The 25,905-nt window shown below is 45.5% G+C and overlaps 2 protein-coding genes across 9 annotated transcripts in view; both read right to left on the bottom strand.

The window, feature by feature from the left end:
- ADIPOR2 (adiponectin receptor 2) overlaps positions 1-5,530 on the bottom strand; it is an 85,239-nt gene extending 79,709 nt beyond the window's left edge. For all 5 annotated transcript variants that reach the window (XM_075941199.2, XM_025190906.3, XM_006135457.5 and 2 more), the window contains exon 1: positions 5,344-5,530. The gene's annotated coding sequence lies outside the window, so the exon portion shown is untranslated. The remainder of the gene's footprint in view (positions 1-5,343) is intronic.
- A 9,417-nt stretch (positions 5,531-14,947) lies between these two features.
- Positions 14,948-25,905, bottom strand: part of WNT5B (Wnt family member 5B) — a 107,812-nt gene continuing 96,854 nt past the window's right edge. For all 4 annotated transcript variants that reach the window (XM_089775762.1, XM_075941178.2, XM_089775763.1 and 1 more), the window contains 2 exons: positions 23,896-24,188; positions 14,948-16,509 (listed from right to left, as the gene is read on the bottom strand). In XM_089775762.1, the coding sequence (XP_089631888.1) occupies positions 16,051-16,509; positions 23,896-24,188 (752 nt within the window). In that variant the 3' untranslated portion in view covers positions 14,948-16,050. The remainder of the gene's footprint in view (positions 16,510-23,895; positions 24,189-25,905) is intronic.

The following is a 25,905-nucleotide window of genomic DNA, read 5'->3' as shown; positions in this document are numbered from 1 at the left end:
TTGGATACAGAGGGAGTACCCAGCTCTCAGTCAAAATTAAAAAAAAAACCTGACAGCTGATTTTTCCCAAACATTTTCAGTTTTCAACACAGGATGCGTTTCAGATTTCAAGGGGCAGGCCCAGAGAGGTCTCTCATTTATATGTTCTCAGCTGAGAGAGAACACCCCATGGTTTAAAATAATTTTTTCCTCTCAGTATCTCTTTGTATAGTTCACTTTATTTTTCAAAAAATAGTTTGTGCCCTCTAAATGTTCAGTGATGCTCAGATTGCAACTAATCAAAATAAAAATCTCCCTTTGATATAAGCAGATTGGAGCAACATGCCAGCTTTTTTCCATTTCTGATTTCTACCCTGGGGATTTCTGCCTCAGAAGAGGAGGCTTGGATTCAATGATCACTATATATCTTTAAATACCCCCAGATCCTGTGATGTAGAGGTAGTTATCCAGAGAGTTAGCCTCTTTGTACATGCTCAAAAAAACCACAGAAATAACCACATGAAGGCTTATGAGGAGCTTAACTGAAAAAGCAAAATATTTTTTAAATTTAGTTTCCCTCAGAAGATACATGCACTTTTGTGGGTAACTGTAGACCATGGAAGATCCTGATGTGCTTATTTGAGTCCTGGTTTGATTCCTCTGTGAGCATAGAGGGGCTCCAGAACATCTCAACTTTAAGAAAAGTATCCCCATTCCCAACTCCACGAGCTATATCTCAAGAACCAGGGGCTCATATAGCCCCAAATTAAGATCAATAACAGAACCCCACACCCTCATGAGACACTCCATTTTAAAGCAATTTTTGTAAACATGTAGACTTTACAGCACTTGGAAACAAACTTTAAACAGAAAGCTTTTACTCTACTATAATTATTTGTATTGCAGTAACAGTCAGGTGCCAAGCACAGGTACTTTTGGCCCGTACTCCAGCCATCCCAAAGCCCTCTTTCTTTCCGTTAGCAGTGCCTGGTTTTATCTTCTGTTCTCAGAGGGATTCGTTACCCTGCTAAAGGCATTTTACAGCAAGTGCCACATTCTCAGAAGACTCCATTAAATTTTGTGGCCAAAGTTAAGAGTATAAGTGGTAGTACCCTAATGGTATTGAAATCCATTTTAATGGAAGTTTTCCCAACAGGGACATAGCTTCGTACTAAGAACCCTGCACTAACTATAGATATATGGGTATGAAGATGTGTTTCACCAAGCAATACTGTGTTATAAGTTACATGCTGCCTATAATCAGCCAGTCAGCATCCAAGATTCTCCATCATTCAAATGCTCTTATTTGGCTGACTGTTGTCTCCTGCAACTCTCAGAAAACCAGGGAGATCATGATGGAAAGAAAGAGGCTACTATGCCTTCATGAGGAACTTTTCATTACAGGAGGACACACAGACTTATATATCTGGAGAAGAAAAAGTATTTTAATACATGCCACCAGGCATACAAAACCTTGCATCTAATCTGTTTATCTTTATTCCATGACTATCGCCCCTTTATGCCAGATGGTGTCTACTCAAGCATTACCAAGCAAGTCAACAAGTCTAGGGCCAAGATTTAGACTGAAAAATTGCTTTGTTTTTAGCCACTCCCTTCTTCCCCCACAGTAGGATCAGATACAAACACTGTGATTTAGACATTTTCACAGTGTTGGAAAACCAAACAAAATCATATAATGCATGCCGAGAAGGAGTAAAACTGACTAGTAAATTAAATCACTGAAACAAATCTCAAAATCCGAGTTAAGATGTACAAAGGAAAGTCTGTCTTTAAGCATCAGTGCCAACAGTGCTACCTTACCTCCCTGTTTAAGTTCAATTATTCATCACCTCTCAACCCAGGCCATGTCTACTAGGGATGTGAAGGATTAGTTGACTATCCAATAAGCAAATGCTTACCGGATAGTCAACAGGATAGTCAACAGGCTAGATGACTAGTCGCTTCCCCACTCCCTCTATTAGAAAGAAGCAGCAAGAGTGGGGAGAATGAAGGTGTACTTCAAAGTGGCAGCGCTGCATGGAGCCTGGGGCCAGACCCCAGGCTCCAAGAGGCGCTGCCACTTTGAAACACTGCGTGCAGCCCAGGGCCAGCTGGAGTGTCTCCTAGCTGCATGTGGCGTTTCAAAGCGGCAGCAGCCACGTGGAGCTTGAGATCAGCTGGGGACTCCCCTGCTGACCACAGGCTCCATGTGGAAATGCCGCTTTGAAAAACAACGTGGAGCTTGAGGCTGGGCTCCCCACAGCATTTCAAAATGGTAACATCACATGGAGCCCGGCATCAGTGGGGGAGAGTCCCCAGCTCATCCTGGGCTCCATGGAGCACTGCCACTTTGAAATGCCGCAAGGAGCATGACACCGGGCTCTCTTAGGGCTCTTGTTACGCTTTGAAGGAGGTGCCGCCCTATCAACTATTCGATTAGTCAATTGCTTGCAATTTAACATCCCTAATGTCTACATTACAGGTGTTACAGCAGCTCAGCTACAGGAGGCAGCTACAAAACTGTAGTGCAGTATTTCTTAAACTATGTTCCGTGGAACACTGGTGTTCCATGAACAACTCGCAGGTGTGCTGTGACCTCTTCTTTGTTTTTGTTACTTTGTTTTTGTCTGACAACAAATTCTTTTTTTGTTTTAAGAAAATTTTCATGGGTGTTCTGCATTAAAAAAATTTATTATTGTTTGGTGTTCCATGACCTCAAAAAGTTTAAGAAACACTGCTGTAGTGCAATAGCCCAGATGCTTCCTACAGCAACAGAAGGTAATCTGTCTCTAAGAGCCATTCTTCTATCAACAGAAGAATTAGTCCATTGACCTAAGCATACACACATCGTGGATTAGGTCAGCATACATATGGAGCAAGGATGTAACTTTTCTACACCCAGGAATGCTGTAGTTATATAAAACTAACTTTTTAAGTGTAGACTAATAAGCAAATGTTTGACTATCCAATAAGCAAATGCTTATCGGGTAGTCAACTAGTTACTCGACTAGTCGCTTCCCCCCCTTGCTGCAACAAGGGTAGGGAGCAGGATACGGTGCTGGGGGGAGCAAGCTTAAAAGCCAGCTCCCCCCAGCACTGTCGCCATGGGAAGAAGGGGCAGGGGAACAGCAGAGAAATTGCAGCATTTCCACCTTTCAAATGTAGTAAGAGCAGGGCATTTAAAAAACAGAAGCACCGTGGGAAGGCTGGAGCGAGCTGGGGACTCAAACAGACTTTGCACTCCCTGCTTTTGAAATGTACAAGAGCCCTGGGAGGGGCTAAGCAGCCTTAGCAGATTAAATTGATTTCCAAAAGGCCAGTAATACCTCTCACACAATCTTGAAATGCAATACATAGCTTTTTGTTTTCACAAAGGTCTTTGCCATTACGTGCATCCTCAAACAAAACCTGGAGGTTTATCCTAAAATGCGTTAAAAGTTAGACCTTTTTATTTCTACATTAAATGATTCAGATGTGATTTTATTGGACATGTTATCTTGCAAAGTTTATGTTTCTGCTAGTTTTGAGATTGACCACCTAATATTAGAATCATAAGTCTCAGATTCCATATCAACCGCACAGTTTTTGCCAAATAGGGGGGAAGAAACAACCCTTCCATGCATTTCCTTCTGCTTCTAATAAACTATACTTTGAAAATAAAATGCTGTGTACTGAACCCATGTGATCTGATAACCAACAATGGGGGGAGGGGGCAGTGGGAACTGGTGCCCATGAGGAGCTGGCTTTAAAGCAGGCTACCCACAAGCACCGAATCTGCTTCCCCCCCCCTGCACCCACTGCCACCTCTGATAGAGAGGCAGCAGCATGGAGGGTGAGGGGGGCAGGCTGTGTAGATAAACAGGGTTCTCGGAGAGGAGAAAGTAAGTCTATTCCTTTCCTGTATTTCACTGCATAATCTCACTACTACATAGCTTTGAAATGGCTTTTTAAAAATATATTAGTGTTCTAATAGTTAGTACACTGGAACATAGAAATGTTGCAGAGTCTGAAAAAGCAACATAAGTGTCCGTCTGACAAGACCATCAGAAGAGTCTCATTTTATAATCTACTGGAACGAAGCAAGATCACTCAAAACTCACTACCTTGAATATTCAACTGAAGAGCTTCTACAGTCAGTCTTCACCAATTGTTAGATAAAACACAAGCTTTATGAGCCCACTGCCAAGTGCTGTGACAGATAACCACTTTTTCCCCTAACTGGTCAATGGCAACCCAGGCACCTACATGAACAAGTGTCTTGTATTTTTCACCCAGTGTAAAAGGATTAGAGAGCAGGTAAGAATCTCACCCATAGTTATTAAAACATTAGTGGGCATCAGCATCTGCCCCACACTAGCATCAACACTGTTACCACTAGTCATGGGACAGCCCTGGTGGGAAGTCAGAAAAAAAAGAAAAGAAAGCCAAGTTGTTTAATCAAGGCCTTGCTTAAAACTAGGGATGTTAAAAATCATTTAATACAGTAATCATGTGGCCACTAAAAATATTAGCAGTTACATGTGCTGTGGGCTCTGCAGTATAAACTAAGTTTTATACTGCAGAGCTCACAGCAAAGCCCCCAGCCCCAGCTCCCAGGGAAGAAGCTATTGAATTACCTAATATTAATGCTAAGAGTGTAAACAAGTTCCCAATGGCAGGAAAACTTAAAAAAAAACACCCAGTTCTTATATGACAGAGTTTTAATCCAACAATAAAAGAATCAAGGCGGCAGAAACCTCTGGCTGACAAACAACAGCGTTCATAGCTTAGCATACCACGAGACAGCCTTCTGATCAATGACAATACTCCGCTTATACAAAGCACTCTTCAACTAAGGCTCTCCCGGTGCTTTATGAATGCAAGCAAACCCTATTACTCCAGCTTGATTTCTCGCCTGCCCTGGTGCTGGGGCATCAGTCCAGCTCTCTGTTGGGGAAGGGGGAGTTCAGGTTCCCCCCAGCACTGCCCCGAGTGCCCGCTCCTTAGCCGCGCTACCCAACTTCGCAGTGGTGCGCGCACACACAAGCAGCACAGCGGGCCAAGTGACGGGACCTGGGACAGCCGCTAGAGCTGGAGCCCCAGGGGAATCGGAGCCTCCCCCAGCCCGCATCCCCTGCCCCAGCGGGACTGGGGCGAGGGGAACCTCGGCGCCTTCCCACCCCACTAGGGGCCGAGGACGGTGACGGGGGCCGAGGCTCAGCCCTCCCGCCCCGCTCCGCCAGCCCCAGGGGAACGGCACGGGAAGGGGGCCAAGCCCCACAGCCCCTGCCCGGGCGGGGAAGGGGCCACTCCCCACAGCCACAGGCCGCCCCGCCAGGCCCAGGCCGGGCCCGAGACACCCCGCTACGCAGCGCAGCCCCTCACCTGCCACTTCCTCCTTCCGCTGCCGCCTCCGGTCCGCGCACTCCGGAGGCCCCACGGTGACACCGCCCCCGGGATCGTCGCTGCCCCCCTCCCGCTGCAGCAACGGCCACCGCCTCCTCCGCCCTCCCTTATTGCCTAGCGACTGGGAGGACTTGCCCCAGCCGCGTCATCATCGCACGAGGCTGCCCCAGCCAATGCCTTTGCGCAGCCTCCAGGCGCAGGAGCACGCCACAACGGAAACCGGCCCAACGGGCTGCCGCACGGCCTCTCGGGTGATGTAGTCGGAAACGAGTCTGCGCCGGGTTGGTGGCGTATGAGTGCGCAGGCGCACACGGGCGCGCTGTGAGCCGCCGCAGTCATGCGCTTTTCCCTTGACCTTTGGTTCGGTCGCGTCGTTTGCGTAGTGAGTCCCCGTGCTTTCCGCCGGCGTGACGAGCGCCGGGCGTCACTCCTTGATTGGCTGGACGAAGCTCGTGACGCTCGCGCGGGCTTTTCCTGTCTCTTGAGCGAGCCTCGCTGAGGGGGGTCTCGCTGTGGCGCTGCCCACTGTGCCCACTTCCGCGGGCGCGCTGGGCCGCCTGCCCCAGGCACAGCGCTTCCTTGCCTGGCACGTAGCAGTTGGAATGGTTTGGTCTCCGCTCCAAATCTTAACCGACCCCCATTTTGAAATGGATCTGACTCCTCTGCCAGACACGTATCAGAGGGGGAGCCTGTTCGTCTGAATCTGCAAAAGCGGCGACGAGTCCTGTGGCACCTTATAGACTAACCGAAGTGTAGGAGCATACGCTTTAGTGGGCAAAGACCCACTTCGGCAGATGCAGATGCATGCATCTGACGAAGTGGGTCTTTGCCTTCTTAAGCTTATGCTCCAACACTTCCGTTAGTCTCTAGGGGTACGTCTACACTACAACGTTAATTCGAACTAACTTAGTTCGAATTAGTTAATTCGAACTAAGCTAATTCGAACTAACGGATCCAGACTAAAAAACTAGTTCGAATTAGCGTTTTGCTAATTCGAACTAGCATGTCCACATTAAGTGGATCCTGAACCGGGCTTAAGGATGGCCGGAAGCAGTGCCGGCAGGGAATCAGAGGAGGACTTAGAGCGTAGAGATGTTTTCTCAGGCTAGCCGAGGGCTGTGCTTAAAGGGTCCCGACCCCCACCCTGGACAGACAGTTCTCAGGGGTTACCCGCTTGCAAGGCAGTCCTGGCTTGGAGTGCCCGGAGTACCCACACTGGGCACTTCACAGCACTCGGCCATCAGACCGGCTGCACTTGCTGCAGGCTGCCATCTGGGGAGAGGGGGCAATTGGGGGGGGCTGCAGGAGAGCTTCCATCCCAAAAGCCTGCAGAGCCAGCCCAGTCCTCCCCATCGGGGGCTCGTACCCCATTCCTGCCTCACCTCCTTTCACTTACCCTTCCCTAGCCCCTCTTCTTGATGTACAAAATAAAGGACAATTGTGTTCAAAAATTGAATCTGTCTTTATTGAACAAAACTCAGGGAGACTGGGAAAAGGAGGTGGGAGAGGAGAAGAGAGAGGCTGGGAGAGGGGAGGGCAACTAAAATGATCAGAGGTTTGGAACAGGTCCCATATGAAGAGAGGCTAAAGAGACTGGGACTTTTCAGTTTAGAAAAGAGGAGACTGAGGGGGGATAGGATAGAGGTCTATAAAAGCAGGAGTGGGGTGGAGAGAGTGCATCAAGAAAAGTTCTCCATTAGTTCCCATAATAGAAGGACTAGAGGACACCAAAGGAAAGGAATGGGGTAGCAGGCTTCAAACTAGTAACAGAAAGTTGTTCTTCACAAAGCAAAGAGTCAACCTGTGGAACTCCTTGCTGCAGGAGGCTGTGAAGGCTAGAACTAGAACAGAGTTTAAAGAGAAGTGAGATAAAGGGATGGAGGTTGGGTTCATGGAGTGGTATTAGCCAGGGGGTAGGAGTGGTGTCCCTGCCCAAGGTTTGTGGAAGGCTGGAGAGGGATGGCACGAGACAAATGGCTTGGTCACTGTCTTCGGTCCATCCCCTCCAGGGTCCCTAGGGTTGGCTGCTGTCTGCAGACAGGCTACTGGGCTAGATGGACCTTTGGTCTGACCCAGTACGGCCATTGTAAGCTCAGGGCTCAGGGTCTGGGGTCTCAGTGAACCCCCTTGATTTTCATGCACACCTGCTCCTGGGTGGCCAGGCTGGCAGCTCTCCTGCCCTAGACGGCCACTTTCCTGTGCCTAGTGCGGAGGTCGTGGACGAGGTCCACGATGTCCGCACAAGCCCAGGCGGGTGCCCGCCTCTTGCGGTCCCGGGCAAGCTCCCAGGAGCCGCCAGCCTGGTCCTGGGAAGAGGGGGAGGGCTGGGGGGCATCGGGTGGGTGGCTCGATCCGTGCCAGGTGCAGGGTCTGCTGGCTGGGTGCTGGCAGGCTTGCACCTGGCACGGGCACCGTAGCCAGCCTGTGCCCCTTTAAGGGGTCCGGGGCCAGGAGGGGGGCAGTAGAGTTTCCCTGGTGTTGGCCAGAGTGGCCACCAGGGAAACCTGGGGAGGGCTAGCCTCCCACTAGTTCGAATTAAGGGGCTACACACCCCTTAATTCGAACTAGCTAGTTCGAACTAGGGTTAATCCTCGTAAAATGAGGTTTTCCTAGTTTGAATTAAGCGCTCCGCTAGTTCGAATTAAGTTCGAACTAACGGAGTGCTAGTGTAGCGCCTATGAAAGTTAGTTCGAACTAACGTCCGTTAGTTCGAACTAACTTTGTAGTGTAGACATACCCTAAGGTGCCACAGGACTCCTCCCTGCTCTGTGAGACAGAAGAGCCTTTCTCTGCCCCACTTTGCTGTGTAGTTACCAAAGAGAAGGTTAACTAATCACTGGTCACTTGATCACAGGTTTATGTACCGACATGAGACGTTTTCTGATGGCAGCGAGGCACTTGAACACACACAAAAGCATAAAGAAGATCTAGTCGCTGAAAGGATGTGAAATCAGACTGGAAATCAGCCATACGTTTTTCACAGTGAAGATAATTATCTGATGGAACAATTTGCCAAGAAATGCGTGATGGATTCCCCGAGACTTGACATCTTTAAGATTGGATGTCTTTCTATAAGTGACAGCCCAAAATAAATATGGACTAGATGGAGGAATTATTTAATAAACTTCAGGAGAGGAAAAAAATAAGGAACTATTTTTGAGGAATGATTAAAAGAACTAAATATGTCTATCTCAAATAACATTTTAAGGAAAAGTGGCCAGGAGTCCTGTGGCACCTTATAGACTAACTGAAGTGTTGGAGCATAAGCTTTCATGGGCAAAAAACTTATGCTCCCACCCTTCAGTTAGTCTATAAGGTACCACAGGACTCCTCACCACTTTTGCAGATTCAGGACTAACAAGGCTACCCCTCTGATATTTTAAGGAAAGAAATTATAACTGTCTAAAAACTGTATTAGGTGGGAGAGCAATGGAATTAAAATAAGTAAAAGAAAAAAAATATATTAACCAGCTAGTCCACAAAAATTAGTGCTACACTTATTAAACGTATTGGGCATTTGTTCCTGATTGGAACCTATTCAGAATTGTTTTCTTAGCTTCTTGGTGTTCCAGGTTACTTACCCATTTGAACTGAGGTGGAAACTTACTACAATTACTACTGAAACAAATTCTGTATCCTAGAAAAATATTGATTATTCCTTTCAATACCATATTGGCGTTAATAGAATGCTGTATTCTAGACTCTCCAAAGATGTTCATGTGCTGGAGGACAAAATAGTTCTAACTAGCTAAGAATGGTGAGATAAAATTCAACATTTCACATCTCACATTTGTGGTTCTATGGGCAAGACTGTCATTTTGTCCTTATGTGGCAATGCCACAACCTGCTGCATTCATGATTCTGGGCTTAATTAGAGAGAGAAAGCAGACTCTGAAAAGAAGCTGCTTCTGCATTCCTACAAGGAAGAGGAAAGAGAGATGACAGAAGGGGCGGAAATTAGAGATTGCTCTGTCCAAAAACTTCAGTAATTTGCTTCCCCCACAATCAATACCTTTCTGAGTCATAATTCCTCCCCAGGGCTGTGTCTAGGGTGGCACATAGTTGTGACAGCTGTCCTTGATAGCCATGGATTTATTACTGTATTCTAAATGTGTCTCTCATGCTTATAAATAGGGATGTTGAAACAATATGTATAGTGGGGGTGCTAAGAGCTACTCAACCAAACTTTAAACCTCAATGTAATGGAAACCACTTCAAACCCGGGGGTGCAGCACCTATGGTCGTATGCAAAGGTCTTGCTCCATCCTAATAATATCTTCTGAAGATAATGTTGTGCTGTTTATAGCCTAGAGAATTTTGCCTCTTGTTGCTGCTGCTTCACATCAAAGGAAGTCTACAGGTGATCACTCACCATACCTTTCCACTTCAGCACATCTAGATGAGGGAGTACTCAAAAGAAACTAGTGCTTCCATTGAACAGGAGGACTATCCATTTCTAAGTATTGTCACAAATGGTTGTATGGCAGGCTGATGTCTGCAGGCGGCCATGCGTATTGAATGTAAAAACAACAACCAAGCAATACCGCCCTGTCCCTGGGGCATTTCTTTCTTTTTACAACCCTGACTCTTCCCAGAGATCTGGTGGAAAAGTCCAAACAGGCAGAGAGTCTTTTAATAAAGTTCAAAACAAACAAAATGGTCCCATTCTCAGATATCTTTTTCCCAGGCACTCCTGGTAAGATTCCAAACTCTCTCACCAGAGGTCTGGTGGCTAAAGTAAATAGTAAACAACCAGAATTTATTTGCAAAAATAAGAAAAACCCACTGCAGAATCATCCTGCCCAGACACTCCTATTATCAGGCAAGAAGCTGTCGCTTCTCAGCATGTCTTCCACTGGAGACCTACAAATCCCAGAAGTCCCAAGATCTGTATTTCCCAGATTCCATTTTGTTGAGAGAAGATGGGAACTTGACGCTTCCACACTTCAAAAGTTCTTGGCAGACTCAGCAGGTTAGTCCCCCCCTGCCCGAACAACACCCTCCTCAAGCCATTTTTTCTTAAGTACGTGTGTCTTTTGACCTGCACATATGTCTTTTAACAAACCCTTGGAATAAGGCACTATGGCCCTGCCCACTTTCTTCCTAGTTTTTAGGGAGCCAGTGTATCTCATTAAAGTACTACATTTATGGCCCTCTTACAGCTATCTCCCAGTGTTGGGGAAGGAGGGGAGATGTAGCTGTCTTCTGTATCCTGCAGGGAAAGAAAACCCATTCCTGCTATTGATTCTCCTTTGTGTTCCAGCAGGTGCCAGTGTACCTTTCACCCCCTCTCATTCTCCTGATGAGCGTTGTAGATCTCTTGTGCCATCTGAAAAGGGAGAGAGAGAAGTGGGATAGAAACAGCTACACCTTCAAAACCTGCAGGAAGAAGTCTGGCAAACGGAAGATATGACAAAGTTTTAATCTTCATATTTGTTATATTGTTTTTATTTTTATCCTTGGGTTTAAAGTACATGCTTGTGATCTGTTTTGCCTTGTGTGTATTCTGGTGGCTTTAAGCATTTTATTTGTTTGTCTTTGATGATAGAGCAGGGTGGTTGCAGTCCAGTGAATGCTACGCATGACTGGGAATCTGGGATTCTATTTTTTCCTCTGTTACTGTGACCTTGGAAAAGTCTGTATTCAGGTTTCAGGAAATTGAAATTTACCAAAATCTGATGCTTACTCCAATGAGCCATCTCCCCCAGCCCTGCCTGAGGTAGAATATGTCAGATCAGCTCATGTATGTAGCATTTCCCTTTACAAATTTAGAACACAGTGGAACTTTATTTCATATAGAGTCTTCAATATAATCTGTATCTTAAAATGAAATTCAATAAAAGCTTAGTGAGAAAGTGTGCATGATGCTGTTTGTACACCAGCAGATGATAGCAATGGGTAATGCTGTGCATTTCTTTGGTCATGTGATATAAATTTGTCCCAGAGGGTACATCTACACAGCAACGTTATTTTGGAATAACTCACATTATTCTGAAATAACAAAATGCCTGTCTACACAGCAAGCCATTATTTCAAAATACTGTCAAGTGGAGAACTTCCTGTGACTCCTGTAACTCTTATTTCAGGAGGGCTGTGTTTAGACTGGCCAGTTTTTCCGGAAAATCAGCCGCTTTTCCGGAAAAACTAGCCAGCTGTCTACACCGGCCGCTTGAATTTCCGCAAAAGCTTTTGCGCAAAAGGGCCAGTGTAGACAACTCAGATTTGTTTTCCGCAAAAAAGTCCCAATCGCGAAAATGGCTAATCAGGGCTTTTTTGCAGAAAAGCACGTCTAGATTGGCATGGACGCTTTTCCGTAAAAAGTGCTTTTGCGGAAAAGCATCTGTGCCAATCTAGACGCTCTGTTCCGAAAATGCTTTTAACTGAAAACTTTTCCGTTTAAAGCATTTCCGGAAAATCATGCCAATCTAGACGCAGCTGAGGAGTAAGAGAAGTCAAAAGAAGACTGTTCTTCCTTAAACTTCCTGCTGTGAAGACAGCCCCAAAAGCTGAATTAAGCTAAGTATCTTAATTCGACTTTTGCCCTGCAGTGTAGATGTGCCCAGAGGGTACACATCCTTCACAGCAATTTAGGATGGAAAGGACAAAGTATCATGCATTTGAACTGCAAGTAGTTCGAACTAGCGGGGTAATGTAGTCATTCGCAGTTGCAAATGAAGAGTGGAACGAGGAGTACAGCTAGTTCGGATTAGAAGCCTAAATCCGAACTAGCTACTCTGTGCCGCGTGTAGCCGCGCGGCACGGGGTTCGAACTAGCCGGCATTTAAAAATGGCCATGAGGAGTAACGGTAGTTCGAACTAGGAAGCCTAGTCCGAACTACCTAGTTCGTGCCGCGTGTAGCCGCGCGGCACGGGGTTCGAACCAGCCGGGATTTAAAAATGGCGGCGCCCGGTTTATGCAAATGAAGCCCGGGAAATTCAAATCCCGGGCTTCATTTGCAAGTGCAGAATGCCTACATTACCCCGCTAGTTCGAACTAGCGGGGTAGTGTAGACATACCCCATGTTAGTATTTCTTTGATGTTCCTCATCTAGGTACCAATCTAGCCTGCATCTATGCTGTTTTGTTAGAGCTATGAGGGTTACAGCACAATGCTGACTGGCTACAATAATTCATAATACTAAATATTAGTTGTTAGCATTCTTCATTCATACATCTCAAAGTGATTTCCAGAGGAAGGTAAGTACCATTACTCTCCTTTGGTACATGCGAAGACCAAGGTACAAAGATGTAAAGTGACTTGTCTAAGGTCAGTGGCAAAGCTGGAAATTAAACCCAGGTCTTGACTCCCCATCCTTTGGATCATACGGTCTATCTAGCAATGTGGAATTTAAAATCTACTATTTTCTTTTTCCCTCTTTGGCAAGGAGTAGTTTCTCTTTGGTTTTCATCAGCTGCTTGCCCTTCCTCAGCTTTGCACCCACTAAGCCACTCTACAACTGCTCTGATTTACATTTTTCTGTGTGAGTGCCCCACATAAATTGTCCTTTAACTGGGGATGGGCTGAACCAAACTTCTGGATCCCAACCTCCCGAACTTTGGGAAAGCTTAAAGCCAGCTTATTATAAAAAAAATCCAGCGACTATTGTCTGAAAAACTGTTAGATGATGAACTGACTTGTAGTTTTTATGTCGTCCCTGTGACTGTTAGGTTATTTTTAATATAATTCTCAGTGATCAAGGACTCCAAATAAGTGGGAGACAGAGAAGGATCCAGATGTTTGGAAGCTTTTCTTCGCCTGTAGAAGAAGTCCTTTAATAAGCCTCAAACAACATCCTCCAGCAACAGGCTCTCCTACCAGCTGTTGTTTTCATGTGGAAGGAAGCCCAATCATTTACTACTCTCCTGATACTTTAATGCAGGGGTAGGGAACCTTAGGCTTGCCTGGATCTGGTCCCTGAGGCTGACTTTCCCAATACCCCCACTATTAGGGAACCTGTGCTAGTCTCTGGGAGGGGAACGTGTGGAGTGTCTTTCTCCTTCTCAGTTGGGGGTCATCTCAGTGAGGGGCTTTTTTTGTTTGTTTGTTTTTTGTTTTTTTGCTTCTGTGCAGCCCTGGACTGATTTTTCTGTGGGACAGTGGCCCCAACCCAAAAAGAGGTTCCCTACCCCTGCTTTAATGGGAAGATGGCAAGTCCTTTATCCTTTCTGGCATGTTCATGGAGCCTCTTCCACCCTGTAGCTGGAGAACTTGGGTGGTAGGGCACCTCATTCCATACCTCTCCAAAAGAAGGCCTCCAACTTCTTCCTTCTTTGTTTCTTTCTCTTAAAAGTTTGAGAGACTTGGCATTTCCCTTAGGTCCCCACTGTGTCATCACTTCCACTTGAAATTGTTTACACCCACAAAATTTACTGTGGTGCAGTGCTGAAGTATACATTAACATTCCCTTAAATGTATGTTCTTTACTGTAAAAGCTAAGTGAAAACACTTTGAATTACTGGATATATTAGCAATGCCTCAAGGGTGCCATATATAAGTATGTAACACCTTAAAGCACTGATGCAGTGAGAACTGGAGAGAACAGGCAAGTGAGCTTAGAAGGAGAAAAATATTTTAGACATATCCAATGTATAGTGAGCCTTATTACAGAACAGGAAATGTGTAATATCCCTAGACTGGATAGCTCATGCATTTGAACTGATCTTGGGCTCAGGTCAGTTCCCATTGAGGTTTAATTGGAAGTGGGTTGGTCCACTGTATTCACATTTTTCCATGGATAGAAAACTATTTCTGTTACTCTGCATTACTATGCCATTGTTTTTGGCTTTTATATGATAAAATAAATGTAGGCCACCTTTTGTATTTCAAGAAATTGCTTTCTGCAATGCCAGCAAATATAATGGCTGTTGAATAAGAAACGAAATTGGATTACAAAACAAAAGTGGACACATCTGTAAAAATAGGAAACTAATCACTATGCATATTTTTTCTTTCTTGTATATTTCTGGACTCTTCTAATACTTTAAATATAAAATATGCATTTGCATGTTTGATGGTTGAAATAGTGGATTCTGTAAAATAATGGGTGCTTTAAAAGTTGCTATGATAAATAAGAAATAGAAGCCATAAAGATCCAAAATTTTAATTTTCTGGGGTGTGGATCTTTTCTATTCATTGACACTTTTGTGTATTTGAAATCTGTCAGTAAAAAAACTTGTAACATCAAGTAAAAAAGGATGTATAAATAAATGTTTACATTTTAAAGTTCGCTTCTCTGATTCCTCTGTGCATGCAAATGAATTTTGCTGAGGGGCAGGAAATGTTGTGCTAGTAACTGCATTTGTTTTATCCATATTTTACTAGCTGAATTCTGTTACAATTCCAAGAAAGTTAGAGAGAGTAGCAGATTTTGCTAATAGGCCACTGCTCAAGCAACTTTTCATTTTTCTCCATTATCACCACAAGAGGGTGCAGCATGGACTTCATTCCACATTCTAGTAACAAATTCATCCTTGGTTTTAGCTCCAATTCCTGGTGTGGGTTTACACCAGAAAACACTTTGGCCACCTGGGCTCTGAAATAAACAACAAAACAGAATAAAAGAAAACACACATACACAATCGAGAGAGGGAAAGAAACCTCAGTGAGGGTTTTTTAATGGTAAAAGAAACTGTACATCTTGGACAGTGAAGAGGATTGCAAAAAACTGGGCAACGTGACCTTGAGTGTCCACTTCAAAGGAGAGAAATGGCAACAATGGTGAGGACTGGGGTGTAGTGTTCATCCAGTCCTGTGGGCATGCGTGTATGTATGTCTCTCACACATGCTCCACTGACACTCTCATGGAGTATATTTCTTTCCCAAAGAGTCCAATAGACCCCGGAGACAGGTAGCAACTCCTCAGCCGCAAAGATAAAGTGGGTTTCAGTGGAGGGAAAAAGGATCTTGACAAACCAGCTTAGACAGAGCTTTGGCAGGATTTTCTCTTTGCCCTTGAGGTACAGAAGAGCTAGCTGCTAATTTCTTTTAAACTCTCAGGATACAGCAGTACTTCCCAATTGAAGATCATACCTTCCTCCTCACTTGGAACAGGTGGTCCCCCCATCACTGTGCAGGAGTCCCTGCTCTGGGCTCATTCCAAGAACTCTATATGGTACCTTGTATTTAAATCCATACTCTTCTTCAGCATGAGCCCTGGGTGATTTTCCATCTTGTTTAACAAAGCACTACTAGCATGTCGTTTATAGAGAACAGAAAATGGGTCCAAGTCCTCTTGTTTTGCTTGTCCAAAGGGCTTCAGGGCAGGGAGGAAAGGGTTGGAACATGAAAAACTAAGACACCTCCATGTTTGGTTATGACTCCAGATGTCCAACACCGTACAAACTTCAGTTTTAAACCATAAAATAGCAAAGGAAACCCACCCTTCTTCACCTCTCTGACCATGAATCCACCCTTTTCTTCTGGAGTGAGATGGCTATGAGGGAGTTCCTTCTGAGCAACTCTTTGGCTCCCTTCACTCTGGGGGAGAAGGATCTAAGGGCAAATTCCTCCTTTGCTCCGCAGCTAAATTAAGGGAGTGGCAAACTGGCCAGTCCGATGTGGAAATTTCAAAACCAAAATGTCTCTTAAATAAGCATCTTTAATTATTATCATCTATTTATTTATACAAATATAAAATATATTTATATAGATTTATATAATATAGATTTGTTGCTTTGGTGGCTCTTTCATTTACAGACGTACTGGTCGACGATCTCTGTGCACTTTTTACACTTGACAAAGCAACACCAGTGGAACTTGCAGTGACAGCGCTCCACCTGGATGCTCTTGAATTGGTCATACCCCCGGCCACAGCACATCAGCTCACAGCCATCCATGCCTTCTGAGGTCTTGTTACACAACCGGCCCTGAGTGCCCAGTGAGCCAGTGGTCTCATTGCGCAGGCAATAGTCAGGGCTGGGGTCAATGTAGACCAGGTCCTCCTGCGTAGGTGAGTTGAAACGGTTGTTTACCAGCTCCAGCTTGCCCTTGCGACTGATCCTCATAGCGGCAGCACTATCATATTTCTCCTTCAGCAGGTCACCCACCTTGCGGAAGTCTGCCAGCTGCAACCAGCAGGTCTTAAGGCTGCAGGAACCTGAGACACCATGGCACTTGCAAGCCACATCTGCCAGCTTGTATACAGCCTGCAGGGAGAGCAGATTGAATCAGACAAGAGCTGCATTAACCTTTTATAAGCACTGAGGACTGGCATAACTGCACTGAGTTCCTCTTCCTGTGTACTTGACTGGATCTTGATTATCCCCTAGTCCTCTCTGCCCAGAATAGACAAACGCCTTGGCATTGCCATCGTCAGTAAAAACTGATCCCCCCAACATTACCAATTCTGTCCATGGTCCACATAAACATGGGCCTGCAAACCGCTTTATCTTTGCTAGTTCCTGGCCTTAGGGCTGAGTCAAGCACAGGAAACAGCCAGGGGAAAAGGGCCCTACTATTGGAAATACTCCCCAGTCTTCTCCCCTCAAAGCCCATAGATGCATTCACTGCAGCAGAACATCCTATACATAAAACAGGTCAATGATGCTATAGTTCTAGAATTAGGTCCATATCCTCTTGGAATAAATCCATGTACCCAGACCGCTACCTTCTATCCCCATTCAAGAGCTTTGTTAACTTTAAGTTCAGGAGAAGTCACTCTCTCAGAAAGGAACAGCTGGAACTGTAATAATGATGTGGAAAATTAACAGATTCACACTAAGCATGAACAAGCAAGACATTCACTCTCCAAGGACAGTTCTTGTTTCTTCAGTGTGTCACCATTCTGCATACTGAGAATAATAACAGCATAGTGTTTACAAGTTGAATATAACTTTTACACGAGTTGTTCCTCTAACACTAAAATAAATTCTACGGGCTTAGCTACACAAAGGGGACCACAATGGCATAGAAAAGAAGCCAGTGTCAAACTCAGCCACAGTATAAACACACATAGGCCGTGTCCACACTCAGGGGTTCTTTCGAAAAAAGTACCCTTTTTTCGAAAGAACTTCCCCTGCATCCAGACTCAAGCCGCGTTCTTTCGAAATTATTTCGAAAGAACGCGGCTTTTCTTTCGATGGCGGTAAACCTCGTTTCACGAGGAAGAACGCCTTCCTTCGAAAGTTCCTCTTTCGAAGGAAGGTGTTCTTCAATGTAAAGAGGCCGTCTTCGAAAGAGAGCATCCAGACTCGCTGGGTGCTCTCTTTCGAAAAAGCGGATTTCCTCTATCGAAAGATCCGCCTGCAGTCTAGACGCGATCTTTCAAAAGAGGCTCTTTCGAAAGATGCTTTCGAAAGAGCCTCTTTCGAAAGAAGCCTGCAGTCTAGACACAGCCATAGTGTACAGCAATGGAAGGAGTTTTCTGTCACTATATAATCAACTTTCCAGAGTGGTAATAGCTAGGTCAAGCATTCTTCATTGGGAGAAAGGTTGGCATAGCTAGAGCATGAATTTTCCATATCTCTGAGCAATCTTGATATATCAATCTGCATTTTAAGTGTTGACCAGGCTTCACTTTCCTCTTCTAGTGTCACAGTATGGCTGGCATACATTTTAAACATTTAAAAAGAAACTACTAGTTTTCAGAGCTTCATTTTTAGAGTGCCCAACTTGAGCTGTTTTGATCCTCATTTTCAGACATCAATGGGTGTGCAGCACCTCTGAAAATCCAGCTCAATTGTTGGACACCCAAAATTAATTCTCTCTCTCTATGTAGAAAAAAATCTTCTCCTGTGGAACAACAGAGTGACATCATCATGTCACCCTGCCTCCTCCCTCTCTCCTTCCTCCCCAGTGAAGCAAGAGGCGAAATCCTTCAGCTCGAGTCGACCTCGCTGTTTTTCTTCACAATTTAGAATTAGTATTTTAATCCAAGCCCCTACTCCCCTCTGCAGGGCAGAGGAGAGCAGAGGCTGGCCTGGCCCGAGCCCCGCCTGATGGCCGGTGCGGTGAGGAGGCAGGCAGGCGCTGTCATGCCTCAGCCCGTCCCTCCCTAGCAGCCAGGAGGAGAGCCAGGGCTGCCTACCTCCAGAGAGGAGGGGGCTGGCAAGCATAGTGAGCAGGGGGTGCAGCCCCCAATTAATTTTTTTTTAATTTAGTCCTGTATGCATTAATCTCTTAAAAGCATGTGTGTTGATGTCAGGGGTGCCAACAGCCTCTGTGGGCCCCTAGGCAAGGTAGTGGGGGCTGTTTCCAAGCTCCCAGAAGGGGTGGGCTCTCAGGCAGAAGGGAGGATGGGACAGCTAGCCCTCCTTAGCACCAGGAGTGAGCAGCAGCCCGGCCACTTGCAACCCTCAGAGCCACCTGCAGTGTACAGCAGGGCGATTAAAAGAGCCTGGGGCTTTGGCTGCCACAGTAGCAGCAGAAGGGCTGCGACCCCTGGGCCCTTTTGAATCATCCAGCCCCAGGGCAATTGCCCCGTTTGCCCCTCCCCCTCATCAGAGGGGTTGGTAGATGTAACTGATGTGAGAGAGAAGAGTCACGATTCTTCTTACCATAATGAGAGACAGGCATTAAAAAAAAACCCACAGGAACAGAAAAGCTCAAAACCAGTGGAAAAAAATGAAAAAGATTGGGTTTGCTCATTACATTGAATTTAAACTCATTAACTCAGAGCTACAAGAGTGTTATAGAACCACATCTGCCTCCTCGGTGGTAAATCCATTATGAACAGAACTGTGTAAGTGGAACCAATCTCTCAACTAGTTCAGGGATCCCACAGTACTGCTGCTAATATTAGTTACTGATTGCCCTTTATCATATAACATAACATCTATGGATCTAAAGCAGTGGTCCCCAACCTTTTGGGGCTGCTGGGCACCCAGGCGCGGGGCCACTCATGCGCCGGGTGCCCGGAGGCGGGGCTGCGCACATGCCCGGGGGCGGAGCCACCCATACGCTGCCTGCCCGGTGCTGGCGCCACCCATGCGCCGCACTCCCGGGGCCGGCACCGCTTCTGTGCCACGCGCTGAAAGGCGGGGCTGCCCATACGCCGCGCACCCAGGGCTGGAACATCCCATGAGCTGCATGTCCAGGGCTGGCGACGCTCCTGTGCCGTGCGCCCATGTGCCAGCAGCGCCCATGCACCCTGCGCCTGGGGTAGGGACAACTATACGCAGCATGCCCAGGGCTGGCACAACCCATGCATCGTGTGCCCGGTGGCGGGGCCGCCCCTGTGCCGCGCGCCCGGGGCTGGCGCCGCCCCTGTGCCATGTGCCCGGTGTCAGGGCTGGCCCCAATCACTCGGCAGGTGCACAGAAATGGCCTGGCGGGCGCCATGGCACCTGTAGGTACCGCGTTGGGGACCACTGTTCTAAAGCTTCCGGACTTTGCCTTGGAGAATTGGACTATAACTGTGCAACACCAACCACATTGCTCCTAAGGACTACTACTGTACTGTACAAGACTGAACTACACTTGAATTTTCAAAGCACCAGATACTTCCTACATCGTAACTGATGTGCCTGTCTCCTTGTTATACATTTGTGTTAACACATTTTGGTTATTGTTGGGTCAAATTTCAAACTACTCTTGCTTCTGTTGCCCTTGCATATGTTTTTATAAATAGTTTGTTTCTTCCTAATCCTTGGCTTTGTTCCTTTAGAAAAACATTGCAACTTGATCCCTCTCAGTTAACTGTCATGGGATTTTCAGCGTTTACTCTGACTTGAGTTTAAATGGCCAATTCTCAAAACATCTGGGTAATGATTATGCTGTGGAATGTGCATGCTACCAGTACATCACAAGCCCCTAAGGAGAAGTAAGCCTGGTCCCACTTTGCTTAGATACACAAACCTCCATCCATTAACTGTGGGAATCACTGCATTAGTCCCAAAATGACTCTCCTTTTCTCTGTCCCTTAACTACTGGGATGAGGTGAAGGTGGGAGAAGTTCTTTACTGGCTGAGGTAGGATCAAGGTGAAGAGTAACAGACCCCACATGAAGCTGTAAAGACTGGGTCTGATTGATGGCCCTGAAAGCACATTTAATGGATATGTTTAAAGCCCCCATTCCACAAGCCCAAGTATCTTTCTAATTCCTCTCTCACAAGAAGAGGGATGGGAAAAGAATTAATGGAGAATTCCTGTGTGGTTAATTAGATGGCCCCCTCCCAGCCTCACCTGGCACCGGATGGAGTGACTGATGATTGAAGCCTGCTGTATGTTGACTGGGTAAACAGTGAGGAAGGACAGACTGCCAAAGACTGAGGACAGGGAGACAGATAAGAAATTGGGGGAATAAGACAGGGAAATGGAGACCAAGTGGAGAAAAAGACAGATGGAAGGAAAGGACATGTTGAGATAACAGTCAAAACAAACAAACAAGGGCAATAAAGCCAGGAGCCAGTACCTCAGAAACTCCAGAGTGGAGTGGAAAGTTGATGGGGTCAAGACTCTGTCTGAAACAGAAAAGAACATTCTTCTCTTCACATCCCAACCCCCCCACCCCTCCACCCACAGCTCTTCCTGTTAACCTGTGTAGGGGAAAATTCCTACTTCACCCACTGCTCATATAAACCAGGCTTCAGGGAGAACCCTATCGCACACAAAAACTCTGCCTCTGAGTCAAGACAGGCAAAACTCTGCTTAGAAACCAGGGGAAGGGGGTGGAGTTTCTTCCCTCAGTTCAGACTGTCCACAAACCAAAAGAGACACTCTTGCAGTTTTACATAAAAATCAGAATAGGATTAGAACTTGAAGGACACTTGCCAATGATCATTGATCGCTCACAGAATGGATACTGCAAATGGTCAAGTGAGCCATGCTGTGGTTTTTTATATGGTCCCCACTGCTCTGACTCTCATGTTCTTCCCCTTATTTTCTGTCTGTACTTCCAAATATATGCTGTGCCATGATCCCATATCACTTCAGATTCCCAAGCACAAAATCCTTAACGTGAAAACTTAGCACAACATAGAGGTCTACTGCAGGGTGAACAAGTCAGGTATAATGAAGTGGATTGGGCCACTACTCCATAGGGTGCCAGGTGTCCAGTTTGAACCGGACAGTCCAGTATTTGAGCTCTCTGTCTGGGAAACAAATTGAGAAAATACCGAACATATAAATATTTTCTAATTAAGTAAGTTTTTTTGTTATCATGAGTATCAGTACGTAGTTGCGTACTGTGTGAGTGTGTCTACCAGCCAGGCAGTATGCAGCTATATAGTAGAGAGGAGGGGGGCAGGGCTGGAGCCAGGCCGAGATAGAATCCCCGGGGCCGTACTTGTCCGTGGGCCCCGCCGGAACTGTGCGCGGGATGGGAACACCCCGGGATCTGCGTGCGCCCGGGTCAACCCTGCTCCCCACTGGCCAGCCCCACTCCACACTGGCTGGTTCCCCCCTGGCCAGCCCCGCTCCTCCAACCCTCTCCCGCCCACCTCTGCTCCCCGCTGGCCGGTTCTCCCCCCTATCTTCCCTGGGCAGCCCCGCTCCCCCCAACACCCTCCCGGCCAGCCCCGCTCCCATCCTGGCCAGTCTCCCCCACCCCATTCTGAGATCATGTATGCCTGGTATTTTTTTGAAAGCCATCTGGTAACCCTACTACTCCATGGACTGGTCTCCATGGATTGCCACTCTGGGCAGTCTGCCAGGCTCAAGCACAGGAATCTATTCTTGCTCTGGGGAGTCAGTGAGTGAGTGAGTGAGTGTGTGTAGGGCAGGGGAACCTAAGGCCTGGGGGCCGGATGCAGCCCCTGGCTTGCCAAAATAACACTGTTCATACCAGCACTTGTGCCAATGAAACTTATGTCAGTCAGGAGAATGTTTTTAACACCCTTGACCAACAAATGTTTACCAACAAAAAGTGAAAGCTAATATACACATAGCTTTAGAGTGAGATATTAAGATCATGTTCTTTTCTGTATTTTAAGATAAGAAGGGATGATCTAACATGATCTCCTGCATAACAGTCCATACAATTTCACCTAGGGATTTCCATATTAGGCCCAACATTTTGTGGTTGACCTTCAGCATATCTTTTAGAAAGACACCCAGTCTCGATTTAAAGACTACTACTGATAAAGAATGCAATATGTCCCTGGGTAAAGCCTTTGTTCAGACTAGCCACTAACTGCAAACTATGAAATCTCCTAACCCCTACAGCACTATCTACAAATTCAGCCATAACCACAACCATGTACAAAACAGCAGCCCAAACACAGATGAAACATGATTGTGCCTTGTACTGACTGTTTTAATTGTAGACCCTGGACCATGATACAACTGTGCTCTATATAAAGCTGTAGTTCTGTTTGAGGTTGTGACCCAGTTAGATTCCTGTTCACATGACAACTGCATTTTAACCGTGCCATGGGACAAATGTCTACTAATTTGATCCCCCTGCTATTATTGCAGTCTAGAAGAATCCCTAATCTACTCGCTGCCATTTGCTATATTTGATCCCAGAACTAGTGAGAATATTTGAACATTCATGTGGTTGTTTAATGAAAAAAAACTGCAGCAACTTCTCCAAAACAAGGACGGTTATAACCCAAGCTCCTCAGCTCTTCCAAGAATAAAAGACCATTAAGTGTTTCAGCTGTCAGCCTGCCGTATTTCACCAATGGTAAATTTACCTCAAAATTGTTTTTCTAAAAGGAATGGTCAGGAATGCAAAAGCCCATAGCAGTAGACTTATTTCTGTGCTTATGACAGATGATGATTCCACAATCAAGAAAAAACAACAACTTTGAATAAAAGACCATCCTGCTTCAGTAGCAAAGTGAAAGCAGCAATTAGCATATAACACATGGAAAAGGGGAGAAATAGATGGCAATCAATAAAAATAAGAAGTTATGAAGTGCAGAGAATTGATAACGGAAGCTAAAGAGATCAGGAAAAAAATCCATATCTGGCACAGCTAAGGACAATAATGAGGATTTAAAAATATATTAGGAACAAAAGAGTCCTAGTAAAGATATAGGCCTGTTACTAACTGGAGAGAATAAAATTGTCAATAATGATAGAGAAAAGACAGTACCGTTTAAAAATATTTCTGATATGCATTTTGAATCAAGTAGGATGATCTACTCATATCACAGGATACATAAGTACCTTCTAATCCATTAGTAACTGAGGGGGATAGTGGACAACATCTACTAAACATTTTTAAATCAACAAGCCTGAATAACTTGCACCCAAAAGTCTTAAAGCTTGCTGAGGAGCTCTCTGGCCCACTGATGTTCATTTTCAACAAAATTTGGAATACTGGGGAAATTCTAGAAAACTGAGAGAAAGTTAATATTATGCCAATATTCAAAAAAGGCAAGTGGACTGACCAGGGTAACTATAAGTCAGATTAGCTGGACAGCAATCCTAGGCAAAATAATGGGAAAACTGATCTTCACTGTAGGATTCACAAAGGAATGGTGAAACCAGGAACATGCACCATACCAAGCCAGTTACTGGTTTATCCTCTGGCTCATAGCTGACTAATACTGTTCCTCATCACCAATCATGAGTGACTTGACACCCAAACACACAATGAGTTTTTGATCTGCCTCTGCTCCAACGAAAACAAAAGGACAGCTTACCCTGCGACCAGCCTCATTGTTCTGCAAGTTCATGAGCGTGCGAGCTTGGTCCTCTGACCCTTTTGCATAGTTCTTCTCCCTCTCCCTGGCATCCACAAACTCCTTGGCGAAACGGTAGCCATACTCCACATTATCCCCGCAGCCACCCCACAGCCAGTCGCGGGGCAAGTCCTTGGGGCGGGCTGTCCGGCTGCAGCCACAGGTGGAAAGCTCCCCTTCGCGGCAGGCACGACTGATGGCGTTCACCACGCCTGCGGCACTAACAGCATAGGTGAATGCAGCCTCTCGACTACCTGGGGGAGCAGGAGGAGAAGAAGATTAACAAAAGACAAACCTCTTTTGATAAATACAGAACCCTTCATGGGGAGACCTATTAGACTGTACAGCAATGGAAAGTGGTGTGAGCCCAGTGGCACAGGACATTTAAAATTAGGTTGAGAACAGGATGGAAAGATATATTGTAAGGAACAATTCTGCACTGGCAGATAAGAGATGGGCAGGATGGGTAATTCAGGAGCTGTTCATAACAGAGGTTTGCATTCCTCATTTTGTTTGCATTTAAGGAGCCCATCCACAAGACTCTGACTATCCTATCCCAGCAGTTTCAGGTAGTCAGTACCAGTAGCAAATCTGGGTCTCTGATACACCTGGGATCTTTTTTATGGCCCGAGGTTGTTTCCTGATAAGGATATACACGGTGAAAAATAAAACATTTAATGCTCTCATTTTGGAAGGAGGTGTATGTATAGAGGAGCTATCAGTAAAAGGCTATTATTAATAAATGTATTATTTATTATAGAGTAAGGCCTCTATCCACAGAAGTGACAGCTTCCCCCGGCATGGATCCATTAATGTGTTTTGATCATGACCTGGAGAGAATGCCAAAGAAGTGGGAGGATAGTACACTTTCCAGACAAATTGGCTACGTCTACACTGGCGCATTCTCATGCAAACACTCTTTTGCGGAAGAGTTCTTCTGCAAAAACTCTTCCAGAAGAGAGCGTCTACACTGGCATGTGCTTTTGCACAAAAGATGTGCTTTTGTGCAAGAGCATCCATGCCAGTGTAGACGCTCTCTTGCGCAAGAAAGCTCTGATGGCCATTTTAACCACAGGGCTATCTTGTGCAAGAAATTCATGTTGCCTGTCTACACTGGCCTCTTCTGAAAGAGCTCTTGCACAAGAGGGCTTATTCCTGAGCGGGAGCATCAGAGTTCTGGCACAAGAAGCCCTGATTTTATACATTAGAACGTCAGTTTATTTGCACAAGAACACGCGGCCAGTGTAGACAGGCAGCAAGTTTTTGCGCAAGAGCGGCTGCTTTTGCGTGAGATCGCACCAATGTAGACACAGCCATTTAGTTTTTGGCCTGTATGGCGAGATTGCAAATAAGTGGGGACGAAGTGCAAGTAGGCTTTGTCTACACAAGAAAGTTACTCTGGTTTAATTAAAGGTGATTTTAAACTAATTTAGTTAGACTGTTGTAAACCTCTGAATAGACACTTTTTTTTTCAGTTAAAACCTACTTTATTTTCTTTCAGCTAAAGTCGATTAGGAATTGGCTTAAGCTAAACCAAATTAAGACACTTTTAAACCAAAGAAAGAATGTCTGTACAAGAAACCATGCCTTTACAACACTAACCATACTTGAATAACTATATAATTATCATTGTTAAAAATGTTCTTATATAGAAAAGACCTATGTTAGCTGATCAACAGTTTTCTTGTTCACATAAGCTCTTAGGGTATGTCTACACTAGCTCGTTAATTCGAGCTAGGTAGGCAAATCAGGGAACCGGGGTTGCAAATGAAGCCTGGGATTTAAATATTCCGGGCTTTATTTGCATGTCCCCGTCGGGCCGCCATTTTTAAATCCCCCTTAGTCCAAACGAACTGCCCATGGCTACATGCGGCAGTTTAATGTTAATCTGAAATAAATCCTTAGTTTGGATTAACCGTTACTCCTCATTCCATGGTACTACAGAGTTCTCCTGCCAGCAAAATAAAACCA

Source organism: Pelodiscus sinensis, chromosome 1, assembly GCF_052426305.1.
Source record: "Pelodiscus sinensis isolate ZL-2025 chromosome 1, ASM5242630v1, whole genome shotgun sequence".
NCBI lineage: Eukaryota > Metazoa > Chordata > Testudines > Trionychidae > Pelodiscus > Pelodiscus sinensis.
Note: the sequence above shows the minus strand (reverse complement) of the source record. Positions and strands in the feature narration are given on the sequence as shown.